At 39.4% G+C, this 21,113-nt stretch overlaps 1 protein-coding gene across 2 annotated transcripts; it reads left to right on the top strand.

The window, feature by feature from the left end:
* The first annotated feature begins 358 nt into the window (after positions 1–358).
* xpo6 (exportin 6) lies at positions 359–20,598 on the top strand. 2 transcript variants are annotated; one of them, XM_004573700.3, is made up of 25 exons: positions 359–683; positions 1,112–1,154; positions 1,906–1,996; positions 2,903–3,015; positions 4,551–4,748; positions 5,690–5,849; positions 6,187–6,264; positions 6,372–6,903; positions 8,786–8,912; positions 9,000–9,109; positions 9,240–9,348; positions 9,521–9,613; positions 10,305–10,374; positions 10,510–10,669; positions 11,341–11,433; positions 11,856–12,000; positions 13,844–13,993; positions 14,155–14,344; positions 14,441–14,596; positions 16,852–16,966; positions 17,083–17,254; positions 17,392–17,553; positions 17,702–17,800; positions 18,546–18,776; positions 19,974–20,598. In XM_004573700.3, exons 2-25 carry the CDS (start codon positions 1,152–1,154, stop codon positions 20,073–20,075), a joined length of 3,459 nt encoding a protein of 1,152 aa, XP_004573757.1. In that variant the 5' UTR covers positions 359–683; positions 1,112–1,151; the 3' UTR covers positions 20,076–20,598. The 2 variants fall into 2 exon arrangements, with proteins under 2 accessions (XP_004573757.1, XP_024657952.1); XM_024802184.2 differs by having other exon boundaries at positions 359–1,154.
* The last annotated feature ends 515 nt before the right edge of the window (positions 20,599–21,113 follow it).

Raw genomic sequence — 21,113 nt, 5'->3', positions numbered from 1 at the left:
CTTGGGTTTTAAGTGCTAATAACTATCTGTTATATATAAGATATAGTGCAAACTTTATCAATGGTCCTTCTCCTGTTTATATAACCTTACTTCTTTGAAAGCCAGGCAAATTCCTGTATTTGTATGTTTGTGTGGACGAGCCAGGTTTCAGCAGAAGCACAGTATTATAATAGCATTTTGAATAAGGCTTTTTAGGGGAAATGACAACATGAAACATATGAAGGTCTTTTTTTAGAGTAAATTCATTCGTTTCATTTTACCTTTGTTCATAACTTTGAATTATTTAACGGTAAAGTGTTTTAATTTGAAAGCTATAACCGGAGACTGTGTTTTTTCTTAATGTGAGTGACTTGACAGAGCTGATTGGGTTGTTTGCAGCAAAAGAGGAAGTTGCAATGGAGACCCTGAAACCTGCAAGCTAGCTTTATTCTTGAGCCGCCCTAAGCACCGAGAAGGGGAATGACAGGAACGGTCGCTGATAGCATTTTATAATTATTGTTGTTGCGGATTTGTAAACGTTTTTGTTTGTGCGTTTTTAAAGCCCGCTTTGACTTTAGAAATCGAGACTGTCGTGTCCGGACACAGGAGCATGTCTGCGGTTGACAGTTAGCGAACGAAAATTATTCCTTCATCCTTCTAGAAAAGCTAACTGGCTAACCATCCGCTGCAGCGTTAGCAACTGGGTAATTTAGCATCAAAATGCCTGACACAAAACGCTAATTAAAGCTGCACACTTACGTGGTGTCGGCTAGATGCTGACAAAACTATATTTCTGTATTCAACCTAACGGTGGAATTAGCGTTGAGCTGCAATGCGGCTAGCCTCTGGGCTCGGCATAGCTAATTTAATGTCAAGTCTTTATGCCTGGTAGTCGAAAACCGCTTTATTCGAGCAAGGTTAAAAAAAAATATATATATATATATACATTCAAAGCACAGTCAGCGAGGCCAGCCTTTGCTAGCTAGTTTTATGTAGATATCAGTTTAAGCAGTCGAGCTGAGCATGATGATAACCCTTTGCGGTTACGTTAGCCAGCAGTACCATAGCTAATGTTAGCCGCACGATTGGCTAACTGGGTAACTAATGTTGGCTTATTACTGTAATTAACCAGCGACTAAGTCAACTGAAGACAGCATCCGAGCCAGCTAAACATGGTAAGTATAATTTAAACTCTGGTATTTATCCAGTTGTTCATCTTTCTTCCTCCCTTCCTGCTGAGGGCTAACGCAATGGATAAGCTTAACTCTTTATTCTACTTCTGAATATAAAGATCTGTCATTAGTGAAGATAAATACATTAGCATACAACTGGCAGCGTATGGGGATACGTTGTATGCACTTATACCTGTATACCTTTTTTGTTATCTAACGGTTCTGAGGCCAGGTATTTCACAGGATGTGACAGCTCTTAAAGCCATTTTACGGCACAGGACGCCCATCTTGCAAAACCGAATATTTTGTTTGACTAGTGTTGAGTCTCGGCAAGTTGTGGCTTATTTGTGGAATTCAGACTTGCCTGGCATAGGGGCTAAAATCTCGATATGCTATCTTGCGTTCGGTAGGCAAGGCCCAACTTCATCCACATGAGAAAACAAGGGTAGTGCCAAACTATATTACGATTAAGCCTGTGCTGTTGCCTTTTATAACTAAGTGCTTTAACCAAACAGCAAGCTGGTGTAATAATTGGCTATAAGAACAAGATACTTGTATGCCAGTGTATTGTTCTCTTTACTATGTGTGAACATGTGTATGAGGACTCTCTTTCTGTATTTAAGCACGATTGAGTGGTTATACCACGATTGTACACAAAAAACAAAGGAATTCCTCTAAAGACTTAGTGATTCTATGCTCTATATGGTGATGGATCGCTCATGTTGTTTGTACTTTACTTTCTATTACCTATTAGGCTTCAGAGGAGGCATCGCTGCGCGCACTAGAGGGGCTGATGACGGAGTTCTTTCATAGCTGCACAACTAATGAGCGAAAAAGAGAAATCGGTAAGTAAGGTCTTGCAAAACAGTACACTTAAGAAGTATGACCATGATGCAGTATTTTAAGGTTCCCATCAGGCTGGTCTGAAATGGAAATGACACAGAGCAGTGTAAGAATGTGTAATTGAGGGTTAATGTGTCTACCCCATAATCATCCACAGTAATGTACAAACGTTTCATGCACGTTGACCACTCCTCCTCATTTCCTGTGTGATTACCTGTTTTTGCTCTTGAATAAATTCAAAATATCTACAGTAATTAAAGAAGAGCTAAAAATGTTTAATTAAATATGGAAAAAGGAACCTAATCAATGCATTTCTTGGTGAATGTTGGTCTGTCATTCATATCTGTGGATAGGTTGACCACAATGTGCTCATGTTGTGCGAGGCTAGTTGACTCTTAACTTTAAACATTTCTAATCGGTACCAGCCCTTGCTAATTGTTACCAGAAGTACTATACCATTTCTATACCATTTAAAATGTCTCATAGCACATGCATTAACTTTAAAATTGTTATGTGCTTTATTAAAGGGAAACCTTTGTAGAGCTCAGTTCTTGGTTTAAAAAAAAAAAAGAAAGCTAAAGGAGCCTTTGTCTTTTGATGTAGATGAACGGTAGAGTTTCCTCTATGTGAAACTCTCTTGCCTTTATCCTTAAAATTCTTAAACGATAGTATATTTCTGCTTTGAATAGTCTGGATCTATAAATACAGAGATACTGTTGAGTGTCAGGATCATGTTTAAGGTGGTCTAAAATTGTTTTGTTTCTATAAAAAACATTAATCTTTTGCATTCTTGGTTTTTTAAATCCACTTCCTGTGTTGTGACGCATTACTTTCAGTCTGATTGCTAGCGAGGTGCTAGTATTGAACTACTTCTGTGAGAGCTCATGCTTACTTCCTTTTTTCTGCAGAAGAGCTGCTGAATAACTTTGCACAGCAGACTGGAGCGTGGCGCCATTGCATGTTCTTCCTCTCCAATACTCGGAATGAGTATGTAATGATGTACAGTCTCACAGTATTTGAAGTAAGTCCTGTAGGTGGAAGATGCATGTTCTCAGTTCAAAGTACTAGCAAGAGCTTTCTCTCTTCTTTTTTTTTTTTTCAACATTTTGTTTTCAGATAATTTTAGATACTTAATACATGCATACTGCAAGAAGAGGCGTATGTTAACAAGAATGTATTTCATGGCCTTTTCCTGTTTCCTCATTTTTTATAATTCTGCAAGTGAAGTTAGTTAAAAGTGTAGCAAATTTACCACAGAATGAAAGAATGAGCATAAAGTGCCCTTTAAAAACTGCCTTTAACTTAAAATGTATATCTGAAATGCTTAATTTTTTTTAACCTCATTATATTATGTTTCAGACTAATCTTAAATGGATTACATCTTTTATTTAATATAAAACCTTTACTGAAGTATTCCCTTTCTTGCATATGACATCCTACTTTTATCCGTGGGTTGTGGGGTTGTTGTACAGCTGATTGGGACTTGTGCCTTAATTCAACATAATTTAGAACTGAAAACATCAGCCTTGACTTTCTCACTATCTGTGGTGTATGTTAGAGTTAAAACCAAGCTATGAGATTTAGAGAATTTCCTGCAAGCTGTGATTCAAGTCTAGTGAGAGCTGGAGGGGGTTGCAATTAAAAGAAGAGATAAAAATACCTTAGTTTCATTCAGGAGTCAAGAGCACTGAAACCTCTGATTCTTAAGTGAAAGCTGTTAGGAACTACAACATTTTACCAGTCTATCACTAGAGTGGCCACTATTCCTCACTAAACGGCTGAGAATTTTCCCAATACACCTGAACAACTCAGAACACGGAAGCAAAATCCTGTGGTCTGATCCATTTGTTCCTAATTGCCTGTCCAGTTTATGGCTGCAATGAGATGAAGCCTGTCCAAGCTTTCATAAGACAAGACGCAGGGTACACCCTGGACAGGTCGCTGGTTCGTGGAACACAAAAAGTGTGTTTTGCCACACTGTGTGGAGGGAACCAAAGACAGGCAGCTGTTAGTAGCAGCAGCATGATGGGATGGTGTTTTTCTTAGATGGTGGATGGTCAGGAAGGTCAGATCGATGCTGGAAAATGATGAGCAGCCCTGTTCAGTGAAAGCCTTTTTTCCAGAGTGTAGTTGGCTTTCAGGCTGGTGATTTATAAATGTAATTGAGCAAGAGGGGAAAGAGCAGTAGCTTTGGGAAACATAGCAGACCTGAAAATCCTGCGCACTGATGCTCCCCATCATTGGTTCAACAATAAAAATTCCTCCAATAACGAAAGAAATGTTTTAAAATGTAAAAGGCTTGCAGGATCTTCCCCAAGACGATTTGAGATACTATACCTGGCAAAGGTGCTTTACCCAAGTGAAGGGTCCTTCCAATAAATTGACAAATATTTTTCCTTGGTCATTGTGGAGTTCTGTGCACAGATTGGGTGGGGAAAAAATAATCCCTTATAAAATGGGCCTAAGACATTGTGGAAGTGCACTGCATATGTTTGTATAAATGTTTTTGTCATCTGTACACATGTTTTACAGTTGATTGCTAATTGTAATTTTCAGAACCTGGTAAACAAAATGTGGATTGGAGTTGCTTCCCAGGACAAGATGGAGATTCGCAGCTGTCTTCCCAAACTCCTCCTTGCTCAGCACAAATCTGTGCCCTATTTTATCCGTAATAAGCTTTGTAAAGTCATTGTAGACATTGGTCGCCAGGATTGGCCGATGTTCTACCACGATTTCTTTACAAACACCCTTCAGGTAAGGAGTAACCCTTGAAGCTGTTTTTCTGACCTGAGTGGTGTCTGTCATATTTTAGGCCTGTTTAGTGAACAAAATGACTTGGTTTGCAACAAAAGTTAGTGAGGGTGGTCTCTCAATATCAAACCACATCTTTGATACTGATGAAGTGTCAAAACTTGTCATTATCGGTACAGGGGAGGTCATCTTTATTGGTGGAAGGGTTAAGTAATGAAATGAAGCTGATGAAGACACAAAAGTTGCATTATAAAACCAGAGCTTCTGTTGCATGGAACATATATATGTTCTTGTGTAATTTGAAGTAGTCCTAAAAAATATCCCGTCTCTGTTCTTCCCTTCTGGTCACATTTATTCCAATTTCCTTTGAGGTTGTCTTTTGTTTTTCTTTTTTTTGTTGTTGTTGTTGTTGTGTTTTTAATCAATTTGCTGTACTTATGTCAGCATTTTAAGTTTGCACAAAGATGTTTTGAGGAAGTGGCACAGTCTTAAATAGAGAAGTTCAGTTATAATCCAAGAAAAATACATTTTTGTTTTAATCTCATGAAATATCTGAAATAAACCCAAATGATTTCTGCATTAAGTTGTTCATTCAGAGTGGTAAGCCACATGAACTAGAGCTTGATATCATCTTGTCTCGTGGTGTGTTTTGCTAATCAATGCCTCCTTAAACAGCCAAACTTAGTATGTGTAATGCATTTGTTCTGTAAAGGGAAATTACATTCAATAAAGGTCCTTTTGTTTTATTCTAAAACAGCTGTGTTAGGCTTTAAGTGTACACAACGAAATAACCTGATCTGTTAACCAACTTCTTTAAAGTCTGTCAGCAGGCTTTTAACCAAACAGCTTGGAAAGTATTTTGGAGAATTAGGTAGGTCACTAGGTAGTTGATAAAATTAACTTTTTGAACTGTGTGTGTGTGTCCATCAATCTCCTGTCTATAGTTGATCCAGTCCCCGGCTCTGGCTCCACTGGGGTTGGTTATGTTAAAAACCACATCAGAAGAGCTTGCATGTCCTAGGGAAGACCTGAGTGTTGCCAGGAAAGAGGAGCTCCGCAAACTGCTGCTGGAGCAGGTGCCAACAGTGCTTGGACTGTTGACCGGTGAGGACAACCTTTAATGCTTTGTGAACTCTTAGTACTACTTAACAGGGGTCTCTCCCTGTCCCCCTGCAACAAATTAATATTTGTTTTGTTTTTTTGGAAGATTCAGAGGTGTCCCTATGTTCTAGCAAACAGACAGTTTCGCAACATTTTTGAGGGATCTTAATATGCCACGTTTCAAAGGATGGAAAGGACAGTAGTAAATGCAGGTGTACTGTTAAGAGTAAAGTACTACTATATAAAAAAATATAATAAGGTTTGCTAACTTTATTTAGGATCAAATATGACAAATCAGACATCTTTCAGTATGTGTTAGTAACTGGGTACTTGTTTTCAGGAATTCTGGAGACATACTGGGACAAGCACAGTGTCATAGCTTCTACACCACCTCCCTCACCCACCTCAGGGGAAAGCAGTGAGTGAATTGTCCCTTTCAATGGTTAAAATGGGAAAGACTTAAAATTGTGAAACAGGAGTTTGTTTCTTCTTTATTAACCATAACATTTTGTGTTTTTGAATCAGTGGAATTGCTGGGCAGCTTGTTTCAAGGTAGCCAGTACTCAAAACTGCTTTGTCAGCCCATGGCAGCATTGGACAATGAGAGTCATCAGCTCTGTTGCCTTGTTTTGGAGTGCTTGGCCCACCTGTTCAGCTGGATCCCTTTGTCTACAAGTATTACGCCCACCTTGTTGGCATCCATTTTCCATTTTGCACGATTTGGCTGTGATCTTCGGCCAAAGGCCAAGACAGACTCCTTCATTTCTTCCAACTCCTCCTCCTCAAATGGACAGCTTAATCCTGGGACAATGCCACCAACATCAAATGGAGGAGAGCTAAATGGACAGCAAAACGAGGCTAACAAGGTGGACCGGGCCCGGCTTGGTTTACTTGCCATGACCTGTGTCAATGAACTGGTGTCAAAGAACTGCGTGCCAATGGATTTTGAGGAGTACTTGCTGCGAATGTTCCAGCAGACCTTCTTTCTTCTTCAAAGGCTGACACGAGAAAATAATGCTCATACAATCAAGAGCCGCTTACAGGAACTTGATGAGAGGTATGGCTCAATTCTTAATTTGACCAGAGCATTGGTGCATGAGCAAACTCACTCTGTACAGCCATTTACTTACCCTATGACACAGGTATCAGCGGCATTCTCCCTCCATGTTATGTCATTGCCACTTACCAATTGGTATTTTGGTCGCACCCCACAATATGACACTATCACATAACTTTACTTGCAATAGTATTGCATTGGCCAATATTGTTATTTATTACCTTTTATTTATTACCTTTTTTCAACTTCATTATTGTCCTTTGTCAATACCCAATCAGGAAGAAGTTATCTTACTTTTTTATGAGATTGTCAGTCATACCAACACTGTCACTAAAACCTGCCATAAAAGATGGGAGTCAGTCTGCAATTGAGTGGGGTCAAGTTGGCAATTATGTGCAATCTGTTTCTGATAATACAGCAATTAACTGTGATAAATCATTGAAAATCGTGTATCTGTTGTTGTTTTCATAGACAGAAAATTCCTAATTAACCTTTAAATTTGCATTTAGCAACCTTTGTGTTTCATGGTTTTTAACTAGAATGCAACCAGCTGGCAGCCAGAGTTGTTCTTATTGACATGGACTCAGACTGATGATAATATGTTGGCAGTCTGCACCACAAGTTTCAGATGGGTTGCAGAATATGAAGAGATTGAGTACAAAGACCAGTCAGCTATTTTAAGTTGTTTGTTTTTTTTGTTTTTTTTCCCTTTTTTGTCTGTCCTATTTTTATGTATTGATTTTTTGGGGGGGGTTTCTGCCATCCCTATTGGTCTTTGTTAAGAATGTTTCCTTTTGCAAATATCTATTAGTTTCTTATAGGGCTGTTCGATATAACGATGTATATCGGATGACGATATAAAAACATCTATCGTTTCATTTTACGCTATCGTTTGTTTCGTGGTGTCGCAAAATAAACTGTTTACGGTAATATTTTTTTCACCGTTTTGATGGTCACTGTAGTGGCTATATTAATTTCTTAAAGTTCTCTCTTTCTCTTATATTTAATATAACCACACTATGGACCGACAAGCGCCTGTTTTTATGCGTTGTGGTTAGCAACAACGACAGTAACAGCATCGCGTGTCCGCTTGTTTATGTTCCACAAATCTTTCACAATAAAGCTCAAGATCCTGTTGAGACTTTTCAAAATAAACTGAATCACGTGAAAGAGCTTTAAAAAAAAAGAGCCGTCAGGTGCTAAAAAATAAACCTTAGACTCAAACGTTAGAACAGGCTTTTCCCCGCAGCACGCCATGTAATAAATACTCACAAAGAAAACGGCAGCCTTTACAACTTATGTCTAAAAATGTATCGTTTCATACATCGGTTAAAACACTCGACTCCAGCTACATGACGCGCAGCTGGAAACACTTCCCGCAAGTCGAGCTGCCCGAGATTCACAGAATTTACAGAAAATGTTACATTTTTGTGATTTATATCATTATCGGGACGATAGAATTCTTATATCGGGATATGAGATTTTGGTCATATCGCACAGCCCTAGTTTCTTATGTAATATATATATTTATTTAAATAGGCTGCTTGCAGGATGATAAGTTGTATATATTTTATTTTGAAGATTATACTAGATGTAGTCATTTTTACCTGTGTCTCTTTCATTAAGCTTTTTTAAGACACATCTGTGACATTGTAAATTTTCATGAGTGGTCAGACACATGCGCCACATTGTTATGCCCTTAAACATTGCATCTGCAGGATTATGAAACATTATGATCAAGTTACATGCTGCACTTAATCTGATAAGTAATAATATTGTTGACCATTTAGACCAAATATATTTTGTATTTAATATTTCATGTTTTAAATGTAAGATGTATGTCCCGACTTTTTGCTTCAGTTATTCCTTTCTTATCTTGCAGTTACCTGGAAAAGTTTACAGACTTCCTGCGTCTGTTTGTCAGTGTTCACTTGAGGCGAATTGAGTCAAGTCCTCAGTTTCCTATTGTAGAGTTTCTTGCCCTGCTTTTCAAGTACACTTTCAACCAGGTAATGATTACCTTTTCCACGTTCATGCAATGCAGCTAAAGATTCTATGTAAACTTCCTTCTCATGCACATTTTTTTTTTTTTTAAGCCCACCCATGAAGGCTATTTTGCCTGTTTGGACATTTGGAGTGTGTTTTTGGATTTTTTAACAACGAAAATCAAAAGCAGGCTACCAGACAGAGAAAGTGTCCTGAATAGGTAAGACGCTCAAGAGATATTTACAGAAACACTCAAAGAACTAAAGTTGATTTAATGATTTCCTATTTTGTCATTCATTCTTGAGTGTGAAGTTGCTGTTGTGTAATGTATTCATGTGCCAACTGGGCAGGTACAAAGATGCCTTAGGTCTTCTGTTAAGGGAAGTTCTGAATCGCATACAGTTCAGATGCAATCAAGCCCAGTTAGAAGAGCTGGACGACGAGACTCTGGATGATGATGTAAGAACATTTAATAATGTAAAATTATTACAAATATCATCTGCACTGTTTCATATTATCTGTCTATCTTGTAGCCACATGAAGCATTAAATTTGCTTTAAGCATAAGTACAGACTAAAGAAATGGTTTTATCTTCAGTGTCTGACTACTCTGCTTCATTTTGTAACCATAGCAACAGACTGAGTGGCAAAGGTACCTGCGTCAGAGTCTGGAGGTGGTTGCCAAGGTGATGGAGCTGCTCCCATCCTATGCATTCTCTACTTTGGTAAGAAATCACTGTTGGTGTCACCTTTTGTATTTTGTAAGGCAGTTTAGAGACGTTTTAAATAGACCAGATCAGAGCTTTATTATTTTTAGATTTGGAAAATCTAGTAGCAGAAATGCTCATAACCTCATGATGACCCATTTATCAGCACAGTGTAGTTTCCTTAAACAGTGAAATCACTTGACAATGATGGCATGAAGTATTTTCTGTTCTGCATTGTAAATTTTGTTGTAAAGGAGTACATTAATAGGTTAAACTGTCATCAAATACACACCAAGGTGTCTTAAGCCTCATTAGTACCTGCTCGGATTGACTCGCCATGGTTTTCAGGGTTTTCCATTAGGTCATAATGTAGTAGTGTAATAGTGTCATAATAGTACCTAAAATGTGACGTTGTCAGACTGCATGCCACCGATTGGCTGGTAGTAGCATCACTCGATGAGTCATGAGAATATCTCATTCACGAAAACCAATACCACCATCATTTCAAAGAAGATAATTGTGGCTTTATTATACTTATTTATAACTCTTTTTATAAAACTGAATTAAATTTTATTTTGAACTTGCTGCCTTAAAATTGAGTAGGTCTTTTAGTAATGATTTAAGTTGCCTGTGAGTTCTGAGGTTATAATAATGTGGGGGTGTTAGTACATGTAACAATTTCCTCCTTATTCTTCTTTTTGCTCTAAAGTTTCCAGTTCTTCAAGAAAATTTGGACGTATACCTCGGTTTACAGCAGTTTATTGTGACTACTGGCACAAGTAAGTACAATTTATTGATGGGGGAAAAAAACATTGCTTTTATGTCGACTCAAAAATGACATCACTTCTGTAGATTAAAATATTAGATCGATCCTGTAACATTTGTTTTCTTGTCTCTTTGTTGTTTTTATCTAGGTCGACGGCTAAATATCACTGCTGAGAACGACTGTCGCCGACTTCACTGTTCTCTCAGGGACCTCAGCTCCCTACTTCAGGCTGTTGGACGCTTGGCTGAGTATTTCATTGGAGATATTTTTGCTGCACGTTTCAGTGACGCCCTGGCTGTGGTAGAGAGGTAAGCGTGTATTACAAATCAAGGTCAACATAGCCAGACTTTGTTTGCTTTTAGTTGGTTCAACAAAACCTCAAACTCCAGTTTGAGTTAATGATTATCAACTTTCTGTTAAGCTTGGCTTTCTGCTTCAGATTCTGTGCACGCTCAGATTAAAAAGGGTGATTTAACACATCATATTACAGTTCTTCAGCAAAAAAAAAAAGAAGTTCCCTTTTAGTTCTGCTTACTCCAATCAGAGATGTTATCAATCAAGATGATTAAAAATGTATAAAGAACATAAATAATATAACAGTACAATGAATCAGTGTTGCGAATAAGACGATAGATCCACCTTAAACTGGATACATTTAAATATTAAAGGGTTTAAAGAAAGCTTTAATGCGTTATAGCTTAACTAGCAAAAGTTCATATGTAGCCTCCTAACTTTAATCTTTCTTCATAGCAAACCCCTCCGAATCCTATGTTTGTATTTAAAAATGTACGCTGTTAGTGTTGCAGACTTTTGTCGCCAGCATTACAAAATCTTATCTTGACATTGCCTTCTCTTTTTTGTGTGTGTGATTTATTTAAGTTGCTCTTTGGTTGTATGAATTCTGAGTTCTTCATATTTTAACTGATGGTTTTAAGGAATGAGTAAAATATCAAAAAGGAACATTTGCCTCTTTTTTAAGATTGGTTGAAGTGACTTGTTATGGCTCCCAGACCAGCCTCTATGACCTGGAGACTGCTGTGCCTTCTGTGCTCAAACCAGACCTCATTGATGTGTGAGTATCATGTTTAAAGGAACATTGAACAGTAAAATTTTATATGTGATCAAACCATTAGAAATGAAAGACTCATGGAGTCAAAGACAGTGTCATGCAAAAGAGAACAGGGAGCTGAGCGTGTGAATAGCTATCGGGTTTGTGTGAAATGTTGTGGACACTGGACAGCCGCCCTTGCTGCACAGTTGCCTTGCATTCAGAGCAACCTCATGTTTTACATAATAAAATGACAGAATATTTTTACTCTGGCTTCAGTGTTTTATGTTCAGAAGATATGAGTTTTTGTGTGCCAAATACAATTAATGCTACCACGAACATGGCTTTAGACATGTCAAAGTTACACAAATTAGCAAATTAGGTAAGCAGTATAAGTAAGAAATGTGTTTTAACTCTGTGTGCGTATGTGGTTTCATTTGTTACAGACATGCACAGGCTCTTGCTGCTTTGCAAGCTTATTCTCACTGGCTTGCACAGTTTTACAGTGAAGTCCACAGTCAAAACCAGAGCCAGTTCATCAACCTCATTAAGTCTGCCATCGACGCCAGTAGCCCGCTCATCACAACCAAGGTAGCTTCAATGTCAAGCATATTACAAATCCAGCCTTAACTAATCAGCTATTTATATTTAGAAAATTTTTTTAGAAAGAATTTGTGCAGAATCTTTGACTTAAGTAAACCTGTGTTTATAAGAAACTGCATGTCACAGACACAGTAAGTTTCATGTTGCAACAGTGGTTTAAAAATTAAGGAAGAAGTATAATTTAGAAACTGTTAACCAAAGCTTGAAACATGCAGTCCATGTTCACAGTTTTTATATATCAGAATCATCAGAATCAGAATCAGAATACTTTATTGATCCCTGGGGGAAATTATTTTTTGTTACAGTGCTCCATTTTAAACCAACATTAAGACAAGACAGACAATACACTAACTAACAATAGTACAATATATACATATATATACATACATACATACATACATACATACATAAGTCACTCATAAATAAATAGTTGGAAAAGAAACATGTGTAGTTGTAGCAGCAAACAGTGTGTTAAGTGGATGCGTTGTACAGGGAGATGGCCACAGGCAGGAATGATTTCCTGTGTCGTTCAGTGGTGCTTTTCGGTAATCTCAGTCTCTCACTGAACGAGCTCCTGTGACTGACCAACATGTCATGGAGTGGGTGGGAGGTGTTATCCAACATTGTCTTTATCTTGGACAGCATCCGCCTCTCCGACACCACCTTGAGGGAGTCCAGCTCCATCCCCACAACATTGCTGGCCTTACGGATCAGTTTATTAAGTCTGTTGGCATCTGCGACCCTCAGCCTGCTCCCCCAGCATGCAACAGCATAGAGGATCGCACTGGCCACAACAGACTCATAGAAAATCCTCAGCATTTTCTGGCAGATGTTGAAGGACCTCAGTCGCCTCAAAAAATAGAGACGACTCTGGCCCTTCCTGTAAAGTGCTGTGGTGTTTTTAGCCCAGTCCAGTTTATTGTCAATGTGTACTCCAAGGTATTTATAGTCCTCCACAATGTCAACACTGACCCCCTGAATTGAAACAGGGGTCAAGTGTTTCCTGGTCTTCCTGAAGTCCACGATCAGTTCCTTGGTCTTTGCCACGTTGAGCTGCAGATGATTCTGCTCACACCACGTAACAAAGGAGTCGACCACAGCCCGGTACTCTGTCTCATCATCCCTGCTGATGCATCCAACCACCGCAGAGTCATCAGAAAACTTCTGAAGATGGCAGGTCTCTGTGCAGTGGCTGAAGTCTGTGGTGTAGAGGGTGAAGAGGAAGGGGGAGAGGACAGTCCCCTGTGGTGCCCCTGTGTTGCTGATCACCTTGTCAGACACACACTGTGGGAGACGTACATATTGTGGTCTTCCTGTCAGGTAATCAACAATCCAGGACACCAGAGAAGCATCCACCTGCATCGCTGCTAACTTATCACCCAGGAGGGTCGGCCTGATGGTGTTGAAAGCACTGGAAAAGTCAAAAAACATGACCCTCACAGTGCTCGCCAGCTGGTCCAGATGGGTGTAGACACGATTGAGCAGGTAGATGATGGCGTCCTCAGTTCCGAGACGAGGCTGATAAGCGAACTGAAGGGGATCCAGGTGTGGTCTTACTATGGGTCGCAGCTGGTCCAGGATGAGCCTTTCCAGGGTCTTCATGATGTGGGAGGTCAATGCCACGGGCCTGTAATCCTGGGGGCCACTGGGACGTGGCGTCTTTGGTACAGGGACGAGGCATGATGTCTTTAAGTTGATCTGAAACATCTGATCCATACAGTTTATCTTGCCCTAGCTTGTATTTATAACAAAATGTTGCAAATTTAAAAAGCTATAAAATATATTTTTCCACTTCTAGTCTGTTTAAAAATTTTTACACTTAAATGTTCAGGTACCTGAAAAGTTGATGCTGTCAGCGTGCCATCTGATGGTCTCCATAACCTCTACAGTGAGGCCTGTGTTCTTGGTCACTTTGCCAGCTGTTCAAAACATCTTCAACCTGATTACTACACAAAATCAGACACGCAGACTTCCCCAGGAGGTAAATAGTGTACTTTTATTTTCCATCAATCATTATATAGTATCACGTTTCAATCACAGCATAACAATGTGAATATGTACATTTGTTTAAAATTTTGTCGCCAATTTAAATTTTCTGTGTGACCTTGAACATGAAGTAAATGAAGTAATCTTCTCGTACAGGCTCACATGTTGGTGTGTAGGGCTTTATCCAATATGCTGCTGCTTCCTTGGCCAAATTTACCAGAGAGTGAACAACAGTGGCAGACACGCTCAAGCAACCACGCCAGCCTGCTGGCTGCGCTCACTCGAGAATATCGTATCTTAAGAGGCACAGTGAACATTACTTCACGGCAGCCTGGCCTGAATGACAGTCAGTATTTACTTAGGTTTCGTAACTCCTTATCTCTTTTAATTTTATTATGCTGAGTCACTTTTTGTCCACCTAATTATGTTTTCTCTCGTGTAGTCAAAGCAGTCATACAGCAGACTCTGCCTGTGCTCAGAGACATAGTGGACAGTGTCTCCAGTGAATCCACCAAGTCACGTCAGATCTGTTATCAGAGTCTTCAGGAGTCTGTCCAAGTGTCCCTCACCCATTTTCCAGTGTTTATTCAGCAGCCAGGTCAGTTTAATATCTGTGGTTTGGGTCATTCTCAGTCTTAATGCCACAGCACATTCACAAGTTTTTGAACTTTTTCCTTCCAAACGCCTTTTAATCAGCATATGGTGCTAAGATGCAGTATTTCCTTCTTTTTTGTTTTTACAGATTAATTTGTATTCTACTGCTGACAATAATTTTCTATAAAATATGTTCATTTCACCACATGATAGCCAACAGCCAGTACTGAGATTAAAAACACAGTCCAAATCAAAAATGGACTTTAATTAAGCTTGTGGCTTTTTTTTTCATGGTTTTGATCGCCTTTTTAAATTTAAATACTTAATCTAAAATATTTATGATGATTTCAAACATAATTACAAAATTAAGAAATCTTTTATACATTCACTCAGGCTATTATCTCAACCCAGCCCATCTTTAATGGTCCACTTTTGCCTCTTTTCTGCTGGCACTCGACGTTTTTTTTGGTTTTTTTTTTGCCGTTTTCCATTACAATTGAGTATCACATCAGTGTGGGTGGGATCATAGCAACATGGCCCAGAAGTCCCATAATTGTGACACAAACGCAACACAACAATGGATGACATCAAGGCGATGGTATGCCTGCTGCTAAAGCTGGGCAGACACTGTGCGATATTTTTTATTTTATTTATTTATTTATTTATTTATTTATTTATTTATTTTATTTATTTTTTTCAGTCGCATTATTCAGCTTCTGCTCAAACTGCACAATTGACTCGCAGGGGTTAGAAGTTCGTAGGTCACGATGCAGGGTCTCGCACTATACGGCCCGATGCTCTGATGCGACCCGAGTGCTCACACTGTGCGTCCATAAAATGAAGGTTATAACAGAAATTCTGTCGCTCGCTCTCCCTCTCTGTCTTTCACTCACACAGACACGCACACCACCACCATCAACTTTGCTAAATTGCTAATGAAAAACATTGATCCGGCAGCTGTGATTGAGCAGCAGTGTAGAGCCAACTGTTACACCCTGGCCTGGGCAACCGGCGTGCAACACAGGAAAAATAAAAATAAGGGAAAAAGGCCCCCAAGCTCACTGCTCTTAAGGAGGGCGAACCCATAAAAAAAGACTAATACGGGCTTACACAAAAAAAAAAAAATCCCAAACGAAAGTATCGACAGCTATTTTCTTTAAAGCAAAATACGATATTTATTTACATCAAAACACCAAACTATTTACAACGAGGGGAAGGTCGCGACTATGACACACTGAAACACAGGGTTTAAATACCTAGAGGGAGTAATCAGGAAATGGACAACAAGAGGGAAACACAGCTGGGGCAACTCAGAACTGACGAGACAGGGAAACGTAACCTGAACACACTAAGATAACACAGACTTTCAAAGTAAAACAGGAAACACATAACAGTCACGCCAAAACAAAACGCCTAAAACAATACACTGCCAAACCCCAAATCGTAACACAACTATTTTCACGGTTGTTGTGGTCGTGATAATTTTGTGAGGCCACATCGAAAAGGCTCGGATGAGCTTGCCATAGTTCTACAAGTTGTGCCTCCATCGCTTGTGTCCAGATCACACACTGCACTGCTGTGCTACTCCGTCTTTTTCGCTGACATTTGTGTTTGCACGTGCGCAGTGTGAGAAGCTGCGGTGACACCCTCATGACCAAGCGATTGATGATCGGGAGCTGGTCGTGAGGTGTTAATCGCTTCTCGTTACCCCACGTGTACTACACAATGCACAACACACGATGAAGGTCAAAATCAGGCCGATCGCCAAAAAGGTCGCGCGACTCAAAAATCTGCTCAAAATGGGCCAAAAATCGCACAGTGTAAACCCAGCATAAGGAGTCACTCTCGTGACTCGGCAACATCACTCCCTGGCCAGTCAGTGGCATGCAGGCTGTTGACGTCACATTTTCTAATCAAGTCAACTCCCTTAGCACCTCGGCTGAGTAAGTACTGAAAAAGTACCAGGCACCTACCATCTAATGGAAAACCCTAATAACTAAGTCGAGCCGAGTAGGCACTAGTGGAAAAAAAGGCTTTGGTGGCCACAGCATAGACTTTTGTTGTCACTGATCTAGAATTTCAGCTTGATTCACTCACATATATTTAAAGTCCACAGTAAAGCTGATTACTATGAATACTGCAGAAGATGTTTTATCTAACTTTAACCACTGCATGCAAGATAATTTCATGTAACACCATACCAGATCCACATGTTAGGTAATTGCTTCAGTTTTGTTAATTGTCACTTCTCTTTCGTAGATGTGACAGATGAGATGTTGGCCTTCTTCTTGACGTTGTTCCAGGCGTTACGAGTCCAGATGGGTGTTGCTTTCACAGGACAGATCATCCACACATTTCTTAGCATGTTCACCAGGTTAAAAAAAGCTTCTAGCTCAAGACGTCATGTCAAACAATAGCCACCTGTTGCAGTCACATTTATCTTACGTCATCTTAACACTGAGTAACTTCTGTTGTTTTCATTTGCTCTAGGGAGCAGCTGGCAGCCAGTATTTTGCATGAGGGCAGTGCAGGGTGTAGGGTGGTGCAGAAGTTCCTGAAAATCCTACAGGTGGTGGTGCAAGAGCCCGGTCAAGCTTTTAAGCCCTTCCTACCCAGCATCCTTTCTTTGTGCATGGAGCAGGTCTACCCAGTTGTGGCAGAGGTCAGTTGCATCACTGTTTTGTTTGACTTGTGGGTATGCTCTAAAATGTCATCTGTGATATCACTTCTTTTTTAAGAAATTACACATACTGTACCTTACTAAAATATGAATGGATGAATCTCTGGTTTGTTTGACAGCGATCCTCTCCAGACATCAAGGCCGAGATGTTTGAGTTGCTATACCAAATACTTCACCAAAACTGGAGGTACTTCTTTAAAACTTCAGTCTTAACAAGTGTCCAAAGAGGAGATTCAGAAGACACAATGGAAAATGAAGCCCAGTTCACAGCTGCCATGCAGGTGCGTTCATGCATATAGAACAGCCCTAATCCTTGTAATGTGACGTTTAAAGAACTTATAATTGTAATGTCAGCTGTAGGAGAGGTGATTATTGATATTGTTGAATCTCGTCCCACTAAATTTCCTGACGTGTGCTGATATTTTCCAGGCTTTTGGACAGTCTTTCCTGCAGCCTGATATCCACATTTTCAAGCAGAATCTGTGCTATCTGGAGTCTCTCAACAGCAAGCACAAGTTATACCACAGAGTGAGTTCAACTTTGTCAGGATCGTTGATTTTTAGGAGCAAGGGCATAAACAAACCCGTTCTCTTTAAGTAGTCTGCCACAGTCTCAGGTTTTTAATGGTGCACCGATTTCACTTTTTGTGTATCTGCAAGTGCAGCATATTCATAATAATGTTAAACTAACTGTTAGAGCCATCAGTGTAAGTTCAGCTTTAGAATTGAAACTAGTGGTCTAAATACAATTTATTGGACTTGATACTGGACAGTAATTATTGCTGCTAGTCAAATGATCTATACAGTGGATACAAAAACATTGCAGATTCTACCTTCGGCCAAATAAGAGATTATACGTAACTAATGAAATGTGGCTCCTTATTTAACATGTAACATCCTGTTAATTCCAAAAGGTGGAACTAGTGCGCTCTATTTTTGTTTCTGTTTTAGATGTTAATAGTATGACAGTAATTTTTTTGGATCACAGTTTCTAATTTACAGAAATCTTAAGCCAAACCAACTGGCATTCCTTCTAACTAGTTAGTGTGACTCTAATAATAAGTAGGTTTAAATTAATTTAATGTATTTATTTTGATTATCTGTAATTAAAGCAGCAGTGAATGGGTCCCAACATCACAATTCTTGCACAGTGCAACTAAGGCAGCACACATTTCCCTCGTCCACATGTGTGAATTCTATAACACATACTAACGTTACTCTCATTTTCATTTTCGTTTTTTTTTTGTGTGTGTGTGTGTTTGTGGGTCTTTCAGAAGCTTTTCCGGACCTCAATGCTCTTCCACTTCATCAATGTGCTGCTGCAAGTCCTTCTCCACAAAAGTCACGACCTTCTTCAGGAGGAAATCACCCTCGCCATTTACAACATGGCCTCTGTTGACTTCGATGCCTTTTATTCGGCCTTCATGCCGGAATTCCTCAATGGCTGCCACGGTGTGGACAGCAGCCAACGAGCTGTTCTCGCACGTAATTTCAAGCTGGAACAGGTAAGTTCAGTGCCACTTTCTAAAAAAAAAATGCTGCACGTGTTGTTCTGTGGGCTTGCAAGTTATTGTCCCCCAATAGGTTAATATGGGTAAATATATCTCAGGGGCTGTTGGCACACACAGGAATTTCCACTTGTTGCACAAATAATTTGGCAACAATACTTAGATTGCTCCAACAGCTGTACATAGAAATCAAATTAGTCTTTTTTTTTTTTCTTTAGAACTGTAATAGCTTATCTGCTATTTGCTGCTACCCCATCTCCTTGCATTCTGTTAAACTTTGGCTGCACAGTAAATAATTAGTTAACATTATAAAAACACGCAGGTGTTTTAATTTGTCTGATAAGACCACTCCTCTGGACTGTTTTTGTTTTTTGTTTTGTTTTTTGGGTTGTTTTTCATGTGTGGATGTGCATAAATGACATTTTTCAGAGTTTCTGGTTGTGCAGGCAAAACTACTCCCTTATTTTTCTTCGAACTTACATGAGTTTGTAGCCCTCACATCAGTCACAGTGAACATCCGCCAACCTCTAAGTCTAACAAAGTAAATAAACACCCTTCGTGCTGCTGTATATTAATGTTGACATACTAGGTATAATGAGAGCCACCATAGTGGAGCCAGCCAACTTCCTGTTCATCCATTTCTACAAAAATTAGCTGAAGGTAGGGAAGCCAGTTCAGTCTGTGCGTGCATTTACCTAATGTCTGCTGATTGGTCTATTTAAACAAGACGTAGCCACTTGATGGCACCAGTTTCCACACATTAATTAAAAGCTAATAATCTTTAACTGTGTGTATAAGAAATAGCTTGTTGTGGTGGTCTCTGTGATGATGCACACTCTCAGCCTGCTGCTGCTATTTCATGCTTGAAATGGAATATTAATTCTGGACTACAGTATTCCCGCGCCACATTATGGTTCACCTTTCGTGGACTCACTACATCAGTCTGTAAATTTATGTCACTCAAATTTAGCAGAATTTCACTTACTGTGTAAATCAAGGGAATACTGTATTTCAGCACCTCGTGTGAAACGAGGTGGTTTAGGGGGTGGGAGTTGTTGAGGTTTTGGGGAAAACCTATATATTATAGCTTCACTATTCTATCAGTCATGGCTGTATCTATTTACTGGACATGTGTTTTTGTGCATTTCTTTAATAAATTAATATTAGTGTCTGTTCCTTCTCCTCTTTCCTAAGGACCTGCCTTCGTTCACTCAAAGCGTTCAGCGGCTGGTGAACGATCTTCGCTACTACAGACTGTGCAACAGCAGCCTGCCCACTGGCACCATCAAGCTATAGCACGATGACTGTTTGAACCACTCCACATACCGTCAGGACTGCCTGTGCTGACCACTTTCCCCGACACTCCTCCAATTCAGCTGTGCTCCACCTTTTCAAAGTAATAGGATGGAGCAACACACATTGTTCGGTTAGGTAATTGGAGGTTGAGGATGCTGCTGATGTTTTTATTTGATTTCTACTGTAGAAGGTTGGCACATTATTATTTTTAAGGCAGTGCCCTCCTTGTGAATTGCCAATGAGTTTGGTGAGAAATGTAAACCTGGTCTGCATTTGGCTTTTGCCCAGACCTGGAGCAGTCTGAGCCAGGCCTTCTTTCCCACGCCTCTGCAACAAAGCTGGGCTGGGACAGAGCACTTTCAACTCATTTTGAGTTTTGTTTTAGTTTTCTTTAATGTCTGCTTTTATTCATTTTGCCTTTTTAATCTCCAAAGGAGAGAGACTCTCAACTTAAGATCTTTCATATCATTCCATTCTGAAAAGAGAAAACCTGCTTGAATAATAAAGTGCTTTTTTAATAAAACCTTTGGCTGGTCTCTGTGCCCTCTGCTGGTCATCTTATAGTATTCATAATGAGAATTTTTTTTATTAGAGATTATGTTTTCCTTTATTTCACTACAGTCATCTACTGTAGAATATGTTTTAGACTTTTTATTTATTTTTTGTTTTGTTTATTTGTAATTGTCAGGGACCAAGCAGTAAAGCATAAAGGACACAGGTGGTTTTAATTCAACAAAGGGGTTTTATTGACCCAAAAATATGAAAACATATTTAACAAAGCCAAAACTTAAACAGGCAGACCAATAAAAGAGGTCAACTCAATAGACTAAACTCAAGATAATAATTAACAAAACCTCAAACAAACATATGATAAACTGACCTGCTGAAATGACACACAGGGGAACTTAAATACCGGTTTAGCTAAACCAAATGACACACACGGGGGAAAACAAGATGGCTGCCATATAACCAACTAATACAAAACAATGAAACAAACATGAAACACCCCCCAGGCAATGAAGCATGTGGTGCAATCCA

Source organism: Maylandia zebra, linkage group LG4 (genome assembly GCF_041146795.1).
Source record: "Maylandia zebra isolate NMK-2024a linkage group LG4, Mzebra_GT3a, whole genome shotgun sequence".
Taxonomy (NCBI): domain Eukaryota; kingdom Metazoa; phylum Chordata; class Actinopteri; order Cichliformes; family Cichlidae; genus Maylandia; species Maylandia zebra.
The sequence above is the reverse complement of the archived record's forward strand: the minus strand, read 5'-3'. Positions and strand labels throughout refer to the sequence as shown.